Genomic DNA, 21,330 nt, shown 5'->3' with positions numbered 1-21,330 from the left:
GCCTAGTTCATCTCTGCTCACCGGCAGGATTCTGTGCCATCAGGAATTTCCAAGGTTATTTTAACAACAAAAGTTGCTTGGATACAGACCAAGTTGTCTACATTTGTGATTGCAAAGCAGTACCTTGGGATGACAGATGTTTAGCTATTTTGGCTTGCTTTTCAGCCAGTGTTGCTCAGTGAACTTCTGGAGGCACTGCAGGAGCTGAAACCTGCATGTTGGGCACCTGCAGCTCTGTCTCACGAGCTGGCAACAGAGCTCAGGAGTCTTTTGAAGTGGGCATCATGGGGAAGTCATGGCTTTCCTTAAGAAAACAACTGCAAAGCATCTGCTCAAAACCTAATCTTTTGAGGTAAATCCTGCCAAAAGCAGATATATTTTGATCCTTCTTTTCTTCAGGATGAATTGTCCAGGCTTTTGCAGCAGTGCAAATCTGGTGATATCCAGGGACCTGAGATTTTAACCCCAGGTTTCACGTGTGTGTGTGTGTGTGTACATACCTATATTTCCCGTTAGCCTCACATTTAAAGTCCACATTTAAATTGTGAATGTATGATGACGTGCACTGCCCTTTGCTAGAGTTAAAGAAGTTTCTTTAGTGTTGCTTTACTTCTGTTTTCAGGATATTGCAAAGGGCTTATGGTGAATCCATGTTGCCCAAGGGAGGCCATAACGTTCTGCCCCACTGCCTTACAGTGGCTATGAAGCCATGGGAAATGTAAAGCAGAACAGTAGAATGACTGAATCCTACCTCTGCTTTCCACAGTACCTAGTATAGGAGACAACTCAAGACCAGTGAGAAAAGAAGGGACATCTTTGCATTCTCCACCCCCAACTGTCTATGGAGATCCAGGGCTGGTGCCATTCATCTTGCTACAAGGCAACTGCTAATTAGTGAAGTAGCAAAATTGCAGTATGTTCTTTCGCTGGATTTAAATTATTTTTCAACAAATAAAGAAATAAATTTACCATATTTGTTTCTTAACTTATTATATTTACTTCTGTATGTTTCTGAAACTTTCTCTTTATTTATAGAGAAATAGTCACATACATGGTGTTTGACTGTATTGTGCTCAAAATATTTCTTTATTAAAATTGTGCATATATGCCAAGCTCTGGTCAAATGTCCCTCAAAAGAACCAAAGATCTAAAACTTGGAATTAGTTTTAATTAAGTATGGAAACTTCACAGAATGAAAAGAAAACCCCTTCTAAATATAGACATCTTCAACATCTTGCAAAAACTCGCATTCGGTTGCCCCAAGGAATGGTTAGCCATACAGAAGAAAGTGTCCAGATTTCTTGCATTTTCTGACTTAGTTCAGGAAACCTCTAGGCCTTACTACATAAAGAAAAACTTCCCTATGAAAGATTAACTCCTAAAATATTCAACTGAAAACAGATTCTGGGAACAGATGGATCTAAATCTCTGTATTGTACTGTATTTTATAACCTCTAGAGGAGCTGGCCTAGAAGCTAGGTAGGAATTAAAAATTTTTACATTTGGGCCTCTTTCCTCCTTTTCTCCTGGTCTATCGATCCATCTGGGTTATTTTACTAATCTCCCAGTTATTTAATGAATTATTTACCAGAGGAGTGCATGTGATGAGAATATAAGTCAGCCAAACTAATAACAGACCAAAGTAACAGTGACAACTAAGAGCAACCAATGCAGTACTCGAAGAGACAGTAGGGTGCATCTCTGCTCCATGCTCCAAGGATGCAACACTGTGCTGTCCTTCGGCTTCCCAAACATGTTTCATAGTTAAAACAGAGGCCAGTGTGCTGACAGCTAGATAGCATAAGTCTAATCTGGATAATTCTGAAACAGTGGCAAGAATCAGTTTCTTGTGACCTGGCACAGAGTAAAGTAACGTGCTTGGCCACCACATGGGGAAAGAATGCCAAATACAGCTGCTAAACACTTAATGAAAACAAATACAACTCTAAGGGGTATGAGGAGTTGGGTTTGCTTGATCTTTTTTAAATTTCTTTACCATGGATAGTTTTATTTCTTTGCTTGTTATTTTCTATGTAAACTATTACAGACAGGAATCCTCAAGTTGCACCCTTGAAAAATACTAACTTAGTAAGTGTACCTAGAAAATAACAAAAACAAGCAAGCAAACATCTACCAAAACAAGGTGCTATCTTGCACAAGTAATTCTAACCCTAAAGAGGGAATGACAGAATGGATGGTGTGTGTCAGAGATAAGTTGTACAGCCGCATCTGTGGGGCATGTTAAAATGCAGCTCACAAAGGCAATTTAAATACCAGGCATTGGGACAGTTACATGTAGTGTAGTAACATATCAGTCAAGGAATAAACACATTTTAAGAATCAGGCCTTTAATATGACGGATGTTTTTAACAAGTTGTCTTATTATGAAAGTATTTCCAAGGTAGACGATGGCAGCAACTGAACAGAAAAAACACCCCCCCACTGTAGTATCCTGAAGGTTGTGTTTTAGCTGTTAAAACGCAGGTAGATGGACAGATGTTATGCAGGTGAGTATCATTAACATTGGCATAGGAATGGGGGATAGCTAACAGGGCAAGTTAACGAAATACACCAGAGAGAAATCAGCCTCCCTGCTCTGACTTCTGGGTGGCTCCCGCTTTTAAGAAATAATACAATGAAAAGTATTAAATACTGCTTACCTTTCAATTTCTCAGCCAGCAAAGCAGCTTCATGTTCAGAATAATGCATTATTGCTGGAGGAGAAGGAGGGCGCAGCCTGTCTTCTTCCATTTTGCGTCTGTGGCGTTCTTCTCTGGCCAACATTCTTTGTTTGCATTCCCATTCATAAAAGTCATCTCTTGCCTGAGCGAAATCAACATGAAGGCGACCTGAATCCTTTTTGTCTGTGCTAGATCCTAATCTCATGCGGTAACCTGAAATCAACAAGCAGAACTAACTGTTGCAGGACTTCTTCGCTTATTTTTTTTTCCCCTCAAGTGCAGCTATGTAAAAATATACATTAACAGATTCCCACATATCTATGCAGAATCTATTGATCATTGTGCTTTCACAGGAAGATAAACATTCATCCATTCATTTTTCCTTGCAATTTTCTGCATTGTCTATCCACACAGTAGATGACCTTAAAAGTTGACTCAAAGGTACAGAATGTACAGTCCTGTTTAGAAGTCTCTCAAAATATGTAATTTTTCTACTTGACACTCCCAGCCTTTATAAGAGCAAAGGCCAGGTAAACAAAAACACAACTACTAAAAACAGATCTGTTTTGGTCTGAATGTAGAGTCCTTTCTCTGATCCTGTTGAGATCATGCACTGTTTAGTGCTTTTCTCCAGCCTGCCAAAGGAATGGGAAAGGCTGAATTTTATAAAAATCACAACTACAGATGAATGAGAAAATTGTGCTACGTAGATTCCGGTGCCACAAAGAGGTTGGTGTCATAACTACATTGATGCTGGATCTCAGATTTTGAGGCTACACAATTGCAAACACTACTTCCCAATTGCCCACTGGAAATATTCTGGCAGCAAATATAAACCACCTACAAATGAATTGAATTCAGTGTTCTTTAAAGTAACTTTGAAAGTGTGGATGGATTTATTAGACATTTGCAAGGCACCTTCAGAACAAATAATGAAACCTGTTGTGCCTCATCGTTAGTGATGTTCTTCATATTCATTATTTGATCAATGTATCATATGCTAAAGCTAGCAGACTGCAAAGGCTCTTAAGTCAAGGGCTGCACAACAGTACAACAGGGTCCTGCTCTGAAATAAAACCCTTGACTGCTGTCAGAGGACAAACAAATCATGCCAATGCTATGAAAGGAGCTTTTTGTGACTGTACTGTGGAAAAACATATGCCGGGCACCTATCTTTTTTCAAGTTATACTTCCAGGGCAGAAAGATAGCCACAGAGCAGTTTCTCTAACTGTTAAAATGCCAAATCAGAGAAAGTCTATGAAAACGCTACGTAGAAAGCTGCAAACAGAGCCTTCAAATGCAGGTAAAAATAATCAGTCTGCACAGGGATAGCTCTGACTTCTCTGTGTCAAGCCGCTGCAGTAGCCTCAGAAGCAAAGCAGTCCAGCAGAGACTTCTCAAATCACAGGATGCTGCAGAGATGAGCTCTGTGCTGAGCTGGCACATAGGAAGCTCTTAAGAAACACACACTACTACTACTACTACAACTGCAACTGAAAAACTCCAGGGACAGGAAATTCCTGATCAAAATGGCAGGAATGCTGCTTTGGAACAGCAATCCAAGAGAACCTACTGTTCAGTCTCATGTTTTGCCTGTGGTTGAGGAGTTTCAGCACCTTACCACCACAGTTAAAACTCAGTTTTGAACTCCAGGGACAGCAAAGCTAAAACTTATGTAGTAGATTAGCTTTGCAAAAATGCCTATCTAGGCATACTCTGCTTGTTTTACCACTGACAAACCAGCCTGCTGTACTACAGCACATATGAGATAATAGCTTCAAAAACATTAGATATCCATATATGTAGTGATCCTTCGGGGAAAAAAACCCCAACAACCCAACAAAAAACCCAACAATCTGGGTGCCTTTTGATTTGATATTTTCCTTTCAAACATCTTGTGGAGTTCATTTAAGCAGCCTGTCAGTGGGGAAAAAGTATGACTGATTTTCCAGCAAGGAGCCCAAACTCAGATTAAATACTCGAGCTAAGTGTTTCAGAGGTCCTTCACAGCCAGAAGGCATCAAAAACTGCCATGGAACCTACCAAATCTGGTCTCCAAGGTTCACAAGCTTGGAATGAAGTACAACTGAATATTGCAAGAGAGGCAAAGGAAGGGATTGCTTGTTATTTTAAAAAGCCCCTTTATTTTGCTCTGCTTTCTCTTGGTCAGAGAAGTAAACACTACTTTTTCCCCCTGAAGGCTTTGTGGTCATATATGTAGCTTTAGTCACAAGGTGCTGAGTTAAAGATACACCATATTCAGTGAATCATAACAGAAGAAGAGTGCGAGCGACCTTTCAGAGCTGGGCCCTGTACTAATGAGGGGCTAATTATGTGGTTTTATCCACAGAGGTGTAGGCATGAAGAGGTCAGCCAAAAGGGGTCAGTGGTGCAGCTACCCTGATAACTGTGACAAATGTTACGCCCCTCTGTTCAACACTCCAACACTCCAGCTGCATTCCTCACACAGTGATTGTTTTGTGCCAAAATGGCATTATCAGCAATGTGAAAGGACACTGCCAAGGTGCCAGGTCTCGTGTGCCTAAAATTAGACCTCCCAGCCAGGCTGTATTTTCCAGGAAGACACAGTCTCTCTTTTTCTTCCCTCATCTTTTGCCTCTGTTGGCAGAAACGCCTGGGCATGGACAGAGCAAGAAACATGGTGCTGCAGGACACAAGACTGTTGTGGACCTCAAAGCCCCACTTAATCTGCATAAAGGACTGTGCACCTGCAGGTTGTGTGTGCACCAGCAAATTTGAGTTTTATTAAAGTAGCCTTCACTTTTTAAGTAAATGGGGATAATGGGGAAAAAAAAAACACCAAAACACCACTGAGCAGTGTAAATTGCAGTTCGAAACCCAGTACTGTGTGTAGCACTGGACAAATGGTTCCCTTTAGATAACCAGTTTAAGTGCCTCCAAATTAATAGATCTTTGAAACTGCCCAAGAATCACACTGAAAAAATCTGACCTTGTTCAACTCTAAAGACTGGAGGTAGTCAGCCAGCCAGCTGGTTTCCACCAGCCCAGAAACTTAGAATAACCTGGGTCGTAAGGGACCCTTAATATCATCTAGTCCAACACCCTCTCAGAGCAGGGTCAACTTCAAAGTCAGATCAGATGCTCCAGGCTTGGCATCTTTTCCTTACCAAAAATAGCAAATGCCCATGGCTTCTTGCACCGTCCTAAAACAGGCTTTGCGGACACTATGGGACCAATGGCCTGGTCAGTGAAGAACAGACTCCTTGATGGGTTGGCAGCCAGCAAGATGCTGTGTAGCAAGGGGTGCAGAGCTGGCAGGTCCTGTTTTGCATGAGATGCTCAGGCACCCACCTAGGTTGGCAGCTTTGAGCTGTGGGGCTGCTGTGGGGCTTGTTCTTTTCTAATACCATGCCTCCTTATTGAAGTTTGAGGGTATCTGAATGTACAAGAGAACCACTGCCACTGCCTCCCCTTCATGCACGGGCAATGAATTGCCCTCACAGACCCTGTTCCCCATCTCTTTGCTCAGGACTGCAGCTAGCACTAACTGTAGGCCTGGCTTGTCATTTTTAATTTCAGTTTTGCATGCAATGGCAGAGGAAAAGACTTTGGGAACTTGTCCAGATCCTCACTTTAAAGGAGTAGCAACAGGAAAAATTAGTGAGGGTGCTAAATAAAAATTAAACACATTATTTCCATATCACAGGTCTAGTCAAAACTCTGTGGCTTGACTTATCTTTGAGTGCTGCTATATTGGGGACAGGCCAATAACTGCTCTCTAACTAAGGATCTAGATCAGAGTGTTGATGGTGATCAGTGAGAACACAAAATAAGTGCACTGTACTAAATGGAAACCCACAGAGGAAAAGATCAGCACAGGAAAAACACATACACCGGCTTTTGGGGTATAAACAGGTCTGTCTCAAGCCATTTGTTTGCCCTATATTTTCAAGCTCAGAGCCATCAATATTTGCAGGAGTTACTGAATTGTCAGCCACAAGAGTAAAGTACATATAGTTTGGAGACAGAGCTGTCTCATGGGCCGGTATGTCGATTTTAGAAAGCCTTTTCCTCAGGAGATCAAAATGTAACTTTCAGGGCTAAATGAAAACAACCCTTTCCCAAGTCAGTTCTTTTGTCATAGCCTTCTACCCATCTCCCAGTCTCCTTTTCATACGCATTTACTTGGGAATAGGAAAGAAAAAAATCAATGATTAAACTACTTGATGGATTTTGTAATCACTTGCACTATTCTGATGATGAGCATGGGATAAATACAAAGTTTGATGAGATTAGATGGGGTAGACAGATAAAACTGATTAGGCAGACAAAATTATCATTATATTACCGATATCAAAGGCATGACTTTCCCCTAACATAACACCCATACTATAATAACCACACATTCCATTTGTACAACTCTTTTGTCTCTTACAGGGAAAAGAAAACACCTTAACAATACACTTTATCCCCACCATTTCAGAATACATTATGCTTGAGAATGGAATAAAGACTGGTTAAACCCCCCAGTATTTCGGTACAAATCCAACATGCCCCTGCCCACTGCCAGACCTCCCTGCTCTGAGGTGGGAGGGGACAGTTGGTGCTCTCTGTATCATCTGCAGAGTTCAGCACCAGTGGTAAAGAAAAAAAACCCAAAAACCAAACAAACCGAAAAACTTGGCTGCAGCATGTCTGTGCTTTTCTTCCTCCTCTCTATCAGCTCCATCATTTTTTCCCCTGATCTGGTCAGTAAAAGAAAAGATCTGGATGAAAAGACAGATGGGGAGGGAGGCTGCAGAGCAGACAGTAAGAGGAAGTGTACACAGCAGTGCGACTGTGACAAAAGGAAATGGAAGAAGGAAGGATGGGTCAGCAACCTGGAAACAAAATGGCAGAAAATTTAAGATGAGGAAGGGAATCTGCTACCTCCATCTCTGTTTGTTTCCCTTATTCTGAATGCACACTAGCGCATTATGAACGAGGACACATGGCATCGCAGGGAATTTCCAACCGCTAATCAGCAAATCTGGTTCTCCAGAATTTAAGGCATATAAAATTAAAATAAAACTTCACTTGGGGTGAAGCAAAGGGTGCAGTCAACTGCTGAGAAGTAGGAAACGGAGCTAGAGGGACACTGGCTCTGGCCCAGCGTGGCAGCCTGTATGTTTCTGAGCTTTTCTTTGCTCTTTTTCTTGCCACTGTTTTGTTTATTATATACAGTAATACCAGCTCCTACTGAATCAGGGGTGCCCCTCTGATCTGTTACTTGTGAAGATGGGGCGCCTCACACAGAAGTTGGAAGCTGGGAAATGTGTCACTGCTTCTTTTAACTGTGATGCCTGTGATCTGTCCCAATGAACTACAGCTTTACAGAAGTAATGTGGATAAACAAATCAACAGGAAGGATGAAAACTGGGAAGAAAGGATGAGGAGGGAAGAAGAAATGAAGTTAAAAAAAAAAAAAAAAAGAAGAAAAAAAGAGGGTAGAAAGAAGATCTGGAAGGAATCTGAAAATTCAGCAATATTTCAAAGAAATCTTTTGATAGACCTCATAAAACTCATAAGTTTCTGTAGCTCTTCAAAGAGGTATTTAAAGCAAGCAGTCAAGTTAGACACCTCCCCCCCCCCCCCCGCCAAACACAAAAACCTTTGTGAAACAAAGGAGCTAAGTTTTTCCTGACTGCATATTTCAAAATTTCTGATGTTTTCTTTCCTTTTTCTCATTTTAAAATGCAGTTGATGGTGATTTGAGAGATCACTTTTCCAGCTGTGCGAGCTTCCTATGGATACCTACAGGACATTCAGGTTATGTCGTTACTGCTAAACAGAAAATGGCCAGGATGGGAGCTCAAACAAGGTATCCCTAATTGTTAGCTGCCTCCCAGGCTCCATTTTGGATGGTCCCAGTGGGTCCCTCTGAGGTCACCCTACACAGGGTGGGCAGCTGTAAGCCAGTCTGTGTCACCTCGTCTTAGCAAAGGAGCAGCCCCTGGCCCCTGTTTATTTAAGAATACCTTGCAGGTGGGTGAAAGTGTTGCACTAACTTTTGGGGCAAAACAACACTTGTGGTTCACCCCAGAACAAGAGATGAACCAGCCTGTGGATCCAAATACTTACAGAGGACGGGATCCAGCTCAGAAAGGTGAAGAAGGGCTCAGTTAGGAAGCAAATCCTCATATTAAGGAGCCTGTAGCCTTAAGAGGGCACTGACAGTCACTGAAGCCTGATATGTGAAAGCAGAACTGGTTTTCACCTTTTTTCTTCTTTCCTTTTTTCTTTTTCTCTGTGAGTTAGAGGGGTTGTTTTTTTTTCTTTCTGTTCCTTTGTTGGAAAATAAAAGAGATTCCGAAATTTTACACCTGACTTTCTGTGGCACTTGTCCTGGGAGGCAGCAGACGTAGCCTACAGATGGGGCTCAGAATCTAACCCTTGCAGTAGCTGAATACATGCACGCATAAAGGCAGACTTTATTCAGATTGTGCTGCAAATCTATAAAAATATGCCAATGAAATTGCCAGCCTATCAAAGAAATTGGCACTGGAAAACAGCAGCATTCCTGGCCTAGTGCCCTCCTCTTACCACAACCTGCGAACAAAACTATATAAACCTGTGTAAATCAAAAATAAGATTGTTCTGTAGTGAATTTCAGGATCTGTTGTATTGTTGTGGGATGACAGGAAATTGCTCCTGGGTAAGCAACGTACAAAACCATGCACAAGTGTTGGCAGACACAGAGAAATACAGAATTGCCCCTTGCCACCCCAAGCTACAGCCACTGAGCTCAAGAAAGACTTGCTGAGATAAAAGCTAAGAAAATAAGAAAACATTAGCATCACAAAATACAAATGAGAAGCAAGGAAAATCCATTAAAGAATGTGAAGTACCAGAAAGGTAAATGGCTTTATCAACCATGAACTCCTCTGCAAAACGAATGTGACAAAAATTCTTCTTGCTTTTCCGAATTGCTGTTATATCTCCACACTGCTCAAAGACTTCCTGAATAATTTCCTCCGTTGCGTTTTCTGGTAATCCTCCAACAAACACTGTTTTGCACCCAGGAGGTCTCTCTCTTGTTGAAGGTGGTGGGAGATCTAAGTCAAAACAGAAATCACATTGGAATACAAAATTTGTCTTTTTATCCATTGGCTCTATTCATTCCCCTAATCAGTTCAGGGCAGGAACAGTTATTTGACATAGCATGGAGGTGGGAGAGAAGGAGAAGCAAAACAATTGAATATTGCAGAGATTGTCCAAAATTGCTTACTTTAATCTAAACCTTTTCAAGTTTTAGGTGGCATTTCAGAGATTAATTCCTGCCAGTGTGCGTTATTCTCCAGGACAGACAGTAAGGTCTAAAAGGATCTTTGTTTTCCCTGCACAGTCACACAAAAATAGAAAATATTCTGCTTCAAAGCATGAGAGCTTCTGCAGCTGATTCAACCCCAAGCACAAATCTCAGGCACTGAGATTCAAAGCCTGAACTTCACCATCTCTGGCTTGTACCCATCACTCGCCAAGTGTGTGGGCCCTCTGCAAGCAAGCCCATGCTGTGGACAGCCTGGGCTTTTGGGCTGGATGTCTTTCCCTGGTCTTAGCATAATTTCATTTCTGTCTCAGAGTACAGGAGCACAGCAAACAGAAAAACAAAGTGGGAAACACGACGAAGTGACAGCATGATGAAAATGCTCTGCTGGTTATCTGTTTTGTCTTGTTGCCAGATAATGGAGTGGACGCCAGCACACAGGAAGGATAACCTCACTGTTTACAAGTGCTCATGAGGTGGAGTGGCTAGAAATTTTATTTTTATATATAGATACAGAGAATATATACACACTTAAATCAGAAAACTATTAAATTTTTGAAGGCTGTATAAAAAATATACTCTGTCATTACATTTCACATTGTTTATATGTAGTTTACTAGAGCATTCCTCTAAAAGGAATTCTCTAAGAAGGAACATGATTGATATGACTTAGTTTTTTGGCCCTTCAACACAGTAAATGGGGTTTAAACATTAAAGTGTACATATATATGCATACACACACATAAAACCAGTTTGATTAAATCATGATCTAAGTACACTGCAAATCCAGAGCACCAGACTATTCGCTTAATTTTCTCTTTTGTCTTCACAGTGATAGTGAAAGCTGCTGGTCTGATGGCTCTGAAACTAAACTTCTGGGGCTAACATACACAAAATCAGGCTTTGTGCCTGAGCTGGTGGCTCAGTGGAAAGAGTTTTCCATTTGCACAAAGTCCCAGGAAGGGGCAGAAGGAAGCCTGGTCTCTGCTCTCGAAGAGAAGGAACTGATCTGCCATGCTGCCCCCCCAAAAAATGGCAGGAGAAGAGCTGTAGCCCCACTTTCCTCGCATCTCCTTTGGGGAGGGACCGGACCTAGTCAGTGTTTGGGTGCGAGGCACTGTGTTCAGGGACACAAGCCCTGACTGGCTCCAACTAACTGTGGGCACCTGAGGCAGAGCATGGAGATAATCAGCACTGTATAATCATTATATTTTGTGACATTCAGATCTAGGAAAGACAGATTTCTACTATGAGAAGCGTAGATCTTCAGGCTCTAGTAGCTTTAAGTAATTATTTTCCTTTTTTGTACAAACTATGTAGGTTTTTTTAATGACCTTACAGAGATGAATAAATATGCTCTGATACCATACCATGCTTTGCACAAAGAGTAGATCTTCGAAGGAAACACCATGCCTGCCTACAGTCTATTTAAAAACATAATTTTTGTTAGATAAAAAGTATTTTGTGCAATATATTTAGGAAAATAACATTCTTTCATCAGATCCACTTACTTGGGTTTGGAGGGAAGAGCGTGCAGCTTTTGCAATGAATTATTTCTTTGACTACAGGCACATCTGTTGGTGGTGGTGGCGGCACTAACCCCATGCCTGGTATCATTGGGTTAATAGGAGTGATTCCAGTCATCATGCTAAGGCTTGGATCAAAGCCTGGTACACAGATTGAATCTGTAAATGTATAACATAAAATCCTGGCTTATAAATCTTGAAACTACTTGTTACTATTTTCTTGCACAGACAATTTCGCTTTAGGCTTTTTTTTTTTTTTTTTTTTTTTTTTTTCTTTCCCCCCAAGCATCACTGTTAAAAAAAAGAGAAGGGAAAAGGAAAAATGGGAAAGGGAAAAGGTAGAGCAACAGAGAGGAGAGAAGAGAGAGAGGGAGCAGGAGGTGCATTTTCGTGGAAAAAACCTCCAAAACAACCAACTATGCATAAAGAAGGGAATGTTACATAATTTCAAATATTAATATGACTGAGTAAACCAGAGCACGTTAAACTGTAAAACCATGCACAATGCATATCTCTTATTATCTGGAATGCAATTTTCTGTTTCATAATGCCACTGTGGTGTTTACGTTGCCTTCTGATCAGCGTACAAAGAATATATTTTAACACAGATATGTCCTCTCCATCTAATTGTCAGACAGATTTATCACAACATAGCCTTCTCACATAAGTGACCTTGATTTATGACCAGCACAGAGAAAGATCCATTTCTGGCTGCTTTTATAGAAGCACAGTTAGCCAAGACTTCTAACCATTTTACCCTGGAATATAAAGTTTCAGCTGCACAGAACAGGTTTTTTTTGAACTTTGGAATTGATTCCTTCTTGTCCTGTTATTTAATCGGATTAGTAGATTCTCTTCAACACATGTATTATTAAAATATACCACCACAGCCCCATAAAGTAAAATGCATATTTGGCAACCATTACTCTTTTTCCTTCCTGATCTCTTTGCCAAGACTTCCATACATATTATTTAAAGTTGAAAGATTTACTGGGGAGTACCAGTGCTGTAACACCAAGAACTGTAATAAGCAGATGTTTCAGATGAACTGAGTGCCAACTTCTGAAATTTGCTTTCGTTAAAAACAAGGCTTTGGGTTTCTTGAGGCATAATGAATAAAATATTTTGAGAGACCGATCTCTTTGTTGGCATAACACTGCTGCTATTTGGCATCATCAATTATTTAAAAAGAGAGAGTTACTTTGGTGTTCTACAGGTTTTCTGATGAGTTTTCTGGCTAGCAACTGGAAAGTATTTAATGATACTTGTAAACACGGGGTTTGGTAGCTTGGGAGCTTGTTTATTTTGAAGAAGCAGAGAGGGAAACAACTCCTCCTCCAGGATTTTATACATATATATATATATGAAATTTGAGCTGCATTTGCTACAGGGCAGCATGATGAATCAAATGTGACCAGAGGCCTGTTTCTTCATCTTAGGTCTACTGTGGAGAAGCTATGTGACCTTGGGTCATTCCTCTGACCTTTTGGCATCTTAATTTCTGCATCTGCAAAATACGTAAAATAATACTCACACACTGGTGAGGATTAGCTCACAGTTTTATAGCACTTTGCAGGTGTAAAGCACTCTGTGGGGGCTGAAAATTAGCATTATTATTCCTGTGAAACATACATAATCATCTTCTTCAGGACAGACAACTGAGGACTGAGAACCTCTACTCCAGTGGCGCTCTTATCTATCTTGGTCTCATGCTCCCTGCTCTCCACACACTGTAAGCCTTCAGCATTTTCAGACAATTCTGTACAACAAGCCTAGCAAGGATTTGCTTTAGGCTTGTTGAAGACTAGTATTAATGGAAACTCATGATATTACACTACCTTTTTTTAATAAGTGGTCTTATAAGAAAGGATTTGCTCTGGGTGAGATGCTTTTTTTCCCATATTGATGTATATGCATTGCTTTTCAAATTAAGCTTTGAAACTCGGAGCCTGTCATTTATTCCACAGGATACAGTGGTGGCTGTATTAAATATTCATAGTTAGTGGATGCTGGGAGATAAAGTCAGAGGTGAAAGGGCAACATGCAATTCAAAGAAATCCTTAGGCTATGCTAATTTGCTTGATCTCATTTTTAGAAGTCAGACTTCTGACAGCCACAGCAGGCCACCTTGTGCAGCACTCTTCTGCTGCGGGTGGAAGTCCATCACTACTACTTGCTGCTAAAGCGGCCCACAGAGCTCCACAGCACGCAAAGCAGAGTACCACAATAGCACTCAACACACTGTATCATGACAGTCCTCTCCTGCTACCAGGGAAAACTGGTGCTGGAAAGATGCCAAGAGAGGCATCTCATCCATCCCTCTAGACAAATGTAGGGTCAGTCACAGTCCTAGCTAGACACAAAATTTCCTATTAAATCCAATATCCATAGTAGACCCACAGCATTCAGAGGCCAGGATGGAGCAGATGGAGATGTACAAGATGTACAGAAGGCCAAGTTCTCCCCGTCCCGTATGTATCTTTCAGGCCCTGTGTGACAGCCAAGGAAAAACATCATCTGGTGACTGCTAACACAAGTTGTATTTAACCATTGCTGCTCTCTCTTTAAGACAACTACTAGATACATTTCAGCTTCTCTACAGCAGTAGCCAACTGAAAAAAATAGCAAACTCTGCCCAAATCACAGATGCATGCTCTCACCCAGAGCAAAGGTTTTAATAAAGTCCAGTTTTCTGAATATTCCTTTGGCAGTGGTGCAGATACAGAGAAAAAGAAAACTAAGGGACACAACAAGGAAACTCATGTCCACTAACACAGCAAACATGGACTTGAAAGGGAGCTGGGAGGGACAGCTTTTAGGTTGCATGTCAGTCAAAGCAAGTTTGTGATTTAAGTGGAAGAAAATTATTTGCCACTCATTCCTGCCACATCCAAGGAAATGAACTTTTTAAGTAACTTTGCTTGTGTTAAATAAGTACATGGCTTTGTCATCAGTTTCTTTTACAACTAGAATCAATCTACAAGAGCACAAGCAGAGCGTTGGGGGCCAACACTCAGCAAATGTCCTTCTATGTGTGCTCTGACTCTGCCTCCAGAAGGTGACTGTGCTGAGGTATATTGAAGAGGACTCAGTCAATAATTCTTGAAATCTAATTCTACATCTTGCAGGCACTAATCCAAATCCTGCTAACATCAAGAGCAAGACTACTGAAGGCATAAACAGCTTTTAATCAGGACCAGGTTTACTTTCGCTGTCCTCTTGAATACGTTGCTTTCATTTCACAACACGTTGAATTGAGAATGAAATGCTTTCATACATCACAAGAGCGTTGAGAGGATGCATAGGTGCCATTTGTAGAGCATCCTGGAAATGAAAATAATCTCTGAATACTAAAAACTATTACTATGTACTGCAGTGATGGAAAATTCATCTGGATTCCTGAACAGCTAAGATCTTGTTCAGACCTCCGAAGAGATTGGTGGCACTTGCGTCTACATAGAAGTTGATGCATGCCACCTGCATATTGCTGACAAACCAGGAAAAGAACCTAGAGATGGGATGTCCAAAGGAAATACTGGTCTGGAGTCTGAGGTGCAGAGAAAAAGGAACTGATAAAGTCACTGGAAAGGAAAGTCAATAAATTTGCCACATCTGTGATAGGATCCAGAAAAATCCCAAGTTTAACTATATTGATGCTACCGAGTGCTGCAATAATAGAAGTTGGATATATAGCTCTTGTCTAGGGACAGGGGACGATCATCCATCAGCACCACCACTGCAGTCTGCTCCATGTCCTGGCATAATGCCTATTGGAACAGGACCAGGGCACCAGAATTAGAGCTGAAGACAACTCCTATTGAACTTACTGGTAAGTTTGTTGGTCTTCAGAATCAAAGGTACTGATAGAGTTATGAAGAATTACAACAAATGGGAATCAACCTGCCGATTATGTTTTTTTGGTAGATCCATTTGGATATATGATTATTAAGATATTGTAGACATGAATATGCCACACTAAGCACAGAGAAACATTAAATTTATATACTATACATCTGAAGAGTTAAACAAGTAATATTTTCTGCTTTCAGTGATCATAGTGTTATTTTTAAAGGGATCTATACATATACTTCTGCAGCTAGGTAAGGGTTTATGACCTTTTGGAACTGTAAAAAACAACCTGGCAGAAGAGAGAAAGTTTACATTTGAAAAATGTTAAGAAATATTTATTAAATGAAATCATGGAAGGCGATCAGAGATGATAAATCACTTTAAGAATGGAAAAGCACATGTTATTTGAGTTAGAGTCCCTGTGTATACCGTCCATAAGGCTTGAATATTCACAGATTAGTGCAAGAAAGTAAAAACATTGAATGTCAATATTTTCAAGTCCATCTTCTGCCTAAATTTGGCAAAATGAGTTAATTCCTGTTTCATCTAATGAAAAAAAATGGCATGGTGGAGATAAATGAAAACCTCTGAAGAACAAATATCTGGAACTGGCAGTCAGAGAGGCAAGAAGAAAAAAAATTCTTGAAGACTTGGCATAGTTTTTAACGCTCCTTTTTCTTTCAAGTAGAATATAGGAAGAACAGAACATTTCACATGAAATCTCTGAGTCTGGAAAAAATAGAAGAACAATAAAATCCCTTTAAGGATAACTATATTCCAACACAGTATGCAGTGTAAAACAATTGCTTTTAGTCTCCATTTTGGGAGGGCAGAAGCAACTTTGTCATCCATAAAAATAGCCATACAATTTTGGAGAAGCATCCTCCTTTTCTTCTTTGCCAATGGTTACTGTCTGAAAAACACCTTCTGTTTTCGCCACTTTATTGCTCTGCCTAAGTAACATGGATGCATACTCCTGCCAGCTGTGCTTTTGGGGTATGTAATCCATCACCAATACTAAGTTACCATCACGTTTCCACCAGCCCTCACCACAGAGAGAGGTATCTGCTCAATATGACTTTTTAAGGGTATAATCCCCTATATGATTGTCAGTATTAGGCCTTGGATGTGTAATTTGTTTTGCCTGCAGTTGCCAATTGCTTCTGTGGTCTTTCATGACAGCTGTCAAGCTGTATTTCTGTTTGGATGCGTAAGAACACCCATGTGTGCAAACATGGATTTATTTGTGTGCCCCTACTCCCACGCATGGAAGGTTTCCACCATGGACATTGTCAGCCATGCGGCTCAGACCTGCTGGCTGAACACAAAAAGAAATGGTGAGTGGTGAAAACAATGATCTGAGCACAAAATAACTGACCAAAATAAAAAAGATATAAAGGGTCTCCATGGCCTGGGAGTGATAATTTGACACCTAAGAAAAAAAGTTTATTTTTTGCTACGGTTGAAATGAAAAAAAAAAAAAAGATCTGGTTCCAGGAGTGGAGTTACCTGCCAACATGCACTGAAAGGATTAGGACAGTCCAGGCAGCAGCTGGTAATAAATGTAGTAAGATGCTCGTTAAACTTTGGTTTCTGGGGATTAAAAAAGAAAAAGCTTCTGAAGACTAGAGATTTGATTGTCTACTTGAGAAACACCATTGATGAGTGTTTTGAGAGTGATCACAGAGTTGATTTCTAAAAGTTGAGATTTAAGTTTTCCTGAAAAAGGGCAAATCTAATAGAGCATCTGCTTCCCTTAAAATAAATACATATATACATATGTATATATGATATGTGTATATGTATTACTTTGCAGTAGCAAAGAAAGAGTAGCTTTTTTTTTTTTTGTCTGAAATGAAGAAAGTACCTTGTTAGAATAAAAAAAAAAAAGCTTGTTATTCTAAAATATTATTGTTTTTTTATCTAAAATTCTCCCACAGAACTCTACAGTCTGCTGGTGTATTTACGCTCATGTCAGTGTCCATTTTTTTTCTGTATCAGCAATTAAGAATTAATATTCAGCTGCAAGATAGGCAGGTAAAGAGCAAACAATTTTTAGCTCGTATACATTGAGTGCTTACATACTGCCAGTGGTGGAGATCACAACTGAACAATCCTTTCTAGCAGGCACCTATTCCACATGACTTGATTTATACCTTTTCACTAAATCCTACTGTGCACCTACTTATATTTTGAAAGCAATGGAACCTGTTTATATCCCTGGCTTTCACAGTGTGCTGGTATTAGGGTAGTAACAGAGTGGGGAAATGTGCTTCCTTTGCTTTGCTAAAACAAGGTATTTGGCAGTTCCAGGCATACCTTCTAGTTTGCATCCTGAGAAACTGTGAATGCCTTATTCACCTTATTCACAAGATTACAGATTTTATTTCTGCTTTTATATTTTGTCATCTGTTTGTCATGTGATCTTTGTCTCTGCAGAGCACAAATATGGAAACTCTGACTGTGGCCCCTTTTAAAATCCTCAGAAGGTAACTGCAAGGGCAGAGATGTCTTTGTAGGTGCTCATCTAGCCCCAAATTTTTGAAGAACTAAATATCAAAGACATGGGCAGATGCACTTATTTAAGCACTGCCCAAATCCAGTTGATGAAGCACCATGTGGGCATAGGACCCCTGCAGGAACAGGAGTAAGGCACGTAGCATCAACAGGCATGTGCGTGTGTGTGCATGCATGCATCTGTGTATTTGGAGGAGTGGAAAGAGGGGATTGAAGAAGGGGCAGTAAATCACCTCCTTGACCTCTGGCTTTCTCAGTTGGCCAGGGGATCCATCTTGACACCATTCAGCAAGAGCTATATTCTGTGAAACAGAGCCTGGCCTGTAGCAAAAACAAGTCTCTAGGGGAATTTTGACAAAATGAGGAATGAAGGGGAATCCAGACGAGTGTTTCTTGTTAATGATCAACCAAGTAATGATTTATATGAACTCTACAGTGTCTGCCAGACCCACACCATAAACAAAGCCCTTGTAGCATCATCAAACCGCTTGCCACTTGAAAATTACTTCTATAAGACACACATCACTGACAAAGCTTTAGGACTGTGTTATTGTACTCTTGCTTTTTTGACGAAAGCGCTGTGTCTGCATAGAGGAATAGTTTACAACAGACAATCCCAGAACTTTAGATGCTGTTCCTCAGAGCTGGCTATGCTGTAGCTAAAAATGTGAAACGCCTTTTGATTCCTGCCCATAAAATCACAGAACAAATACATTTGGAACTATATTTGGAGCAATATACATGAAAGACTAAATTGAAGAAAACCACCTTCTCTTTTTACAAGCAAATCATGGGGTGAATCACACTTAGTTCATCCTTTATTGCCATAGCACTTGGCACAACAGGACCCCAGTCTTGTTTAGAGCTTCTAATGCAATGCAAATAATAGGAGAGAAGAGCAAATAATAATAACACAACAGTGTTACCACAGTAGATGCCACTCTCTTCCTAAAATGCAACTTCAATGCTGTTGTGCAAAGAAATCTACAGTGTCGCTGTAATGTTATTTCTCTTACTCTTTTTGCTTATGGATAGCCATCAGTGACATTTTGACCTCAAAGGGATCTCAGACACTACCTGCCCACCACAATGACTCCATTTAGTTGTCCTCTGCAAAGGACTACCTGACAGGCAAGCCTGAAAATGAGCTGAAAAAGTCGGGACTTGATGCTGAGGGAGTCTGATGATGGTTTGTCCGTTTTTCACAGCTGACAGCTGCATGTGTAAAAAGTTAAATCAGAAAAAATCGACTAATCTTAGTCTCCATTCACAATCATCTGCTCTTCCATGTGTAAAACCCATTGTGATTTTAGTGGAAACTTCTGGAGGTGAAAATTGAAGAGTGAAAAAGTAGAAAAATAGGAAAGAAGGAAAAAGGTAAAGCAAAAAATCAAAATAAATGCAGGGAAGGAGGTGAAGGAGAGGGAAAGATGAACAGACAACAGTATTGTCTGGAACTTCTGTGTCACAGAAAGGTCAGGGTTGGAAGGGACCTCTGGAGATCCCTTTAGTCCAACCCCCTGCTAAAGCAGGTTCACCTAGAGCAGGTTGCACAGAGTTGCATCTGGGCAGCTTGAATGTCTCCAGAGAAGGAGACTCCACAACCTCTTTGGGCAGCTGTTCCAGTGCTTTGTCACCCTCAGAGTAAAGAAGCTTTTCCTCATATTCAGATGGAACTTTCCATGTTGCAGTTTGTGCAGATGTCCTGTCGCTGAGCACCACTGAAAAGAGCCTGGCCCCATCCACTTGACACCCTTAAGGTATTTGTAGTTGTTGACAAGATCCCCTCTCAGACTTCCCTTCTCCAGGCTAAACAGACGAGCTCTCTCAGCCTTTCCCCATAAGGGAGATGCTCCAGTACCCTCATCACGTAGCCCTCAGCTGCACCCGCTCCAGTAGTTCCCTGTGTCTCTGCAACTGGGGAGCCCAGAACTGGACACAGCACTCCAGATGCAGCCTGACTAGGGCAGAGGGGGAGGATCACCTCCCTTGACCTGCTGGCCATGTTCCTCCTAATGCACCCCAGGATCCCACTGGCCTTCTTGGCCACAAGGGCACACTGCTAGCTCACGGGCAACTTGCTGTTCACCAGAACTGCCAGGTCCTTCTCTGCAGGTCAACCCCTAGTCTGTGCTGATGCATGGGGCTACTCCTGCCTAGATGCAGAACCTTATAGTTGCCTTTGTTGAACAACATTAAGTTCCTCTCTCAACTCTAGCCTGTTCAAGCTGAATGGCAGCACAGCCTTCGGGTGTATCAGCGACTCCTCCCAGTTGCATATCATCATCAAAGTTGCTTGAGGGTACGCTCTGTCCCTACATCCATTGGGTCCATGCTTTAACCACAGGCTGTTTTGACCAATGCCAGAATTTTGAAGGATTCATGAATTTATAGCACCCCATGATGTCGAGAGTGCTGACCTTCCCAAAGTCGCTGCTGCTTAAGAACTACTCCACACAGTAGGAACAATGGGTTTCTCCCATCTCCTTATGAATAAAATACTTCTTCATATGGGGTCAGTCACCAATTCTTTGTGAAGAAAATAATGAAACTGCAAATTCAGCACACTGCCACTTGATCCCCAGTAAATAGCTCCAAAGCCAGTTTGTAAAAATATGGGACCAGCCAATAAGCAAGATAATGTAAGTACATATGTAATACATTGCTTATGCAATTTAAAATGTGCACCCCTGTTATTTCCTGACTTTCAAGTCTCTGTGCACTTACTACATGCTGCTTGGGACCGTCCTCTCCAGTTTTGCACTTCTTCATTCCATTTCTCCGGTTTTGCACTCATCATGGTGGGCTATTCAGTAAGGCTAGTCTTAGCCAAATGAAGTAGCCTCTCCAAGCTCCCTCTGTTGGAAGCTGTTCAATGTTTGCCTAATGAACTTTGTCCTAAAGTAAAACATCACTATGTTCCTTGAAAAAGAGATCACCTTTCACCTCAAAACTCTAGAAGATAAGAAAAGAAATAAATAAAACATGATTATACAGCCTAGGAATTGTTAATGCATTTTTCTTTGCTTGCTGTCTAGGAGGAGTGTGGTATTCCAGAAATCTGAGAGGCATTTTCATGGGCATAAAAAGTTAAATCACAAGGTCATTGGAAGACATAAGCACCTAAGATGTAAATGAATACTGTAAAGAAGCTGGAGAAATAGGAAAAATTTCAATTCCCAAGCTAGACTAATACTAAAATATAACCCTTGTAACAGATGAAACATAAAAAGCCTCCAATGTGTAAAAGATGTAAAATACCATCTTCTGGATATTAATGTGACCTCAGAGAAAATGGGAGAAAAAAAAAAGTGAAATTCAGACATTCCATTGGACATTTACCACATGAAATCAAAAGGGACTCATTTTTCTCATGAATCGTGGAAAAATTTCTGGCTATTAAACTGGAGTTACCGTGTGGATAGTTGAATCTGTGGAATGCATATAAACACTCTCCTTGCCTTTCCA

General features: G+C 40.8%; 1 protein-coding gene across 2 annotated transcripts in view; it reads right to left on the bottom strand.

Moving 5' to 3' along the window:
• ENOX1 (ecto-NOX disulfide-thiol exchanger 1) overlaps positions 1–21,330 on the bottom strand; it is a 369,627-nt gene that overhangs the window by 92,010 nt on the left and 256,287 nt on the right. For both annotated transcript variants that reach the window (XM_040584352.1, XM_040584353.1), the window contains 3 exons: positions 11,482–11,655; positions 9,552–9,758; positions 2,661–2,894 (listed from right to left, as the gene is read on the bottom strand). In XM_040584352.1, coding sequence (XP_040440286.1) covers positions 2,661–2,894; positions 9,552–9,758; positions 11,482–11,655 — 615 coding nt within the window. The remainder of the gene's footprint in view (positions 1–2,660; positions 2,895–9,551; positions 9,759–11,481; positions 11,656–21,330) is intronic.

Source organism: Falco naumanni, chromosome 2 (genome assembly GCF_017639655.2).
Source record: "Falco naumanni isolate bFalNau1 chromosome 2, bFalNau1.pat, whole genome shotgun sequence".
Classification (NCBI taxonomy): domain Eukaryota; kingdom Metazoa; phylum Chordata; class Aves; order Falconiformes; family Falconidae; genus Falco; species Falco naumanni.
Note: the sequence above shows the minus strand (reverse complement) of the source record. Positions and strands in the feature narration are given on the sequence as shown.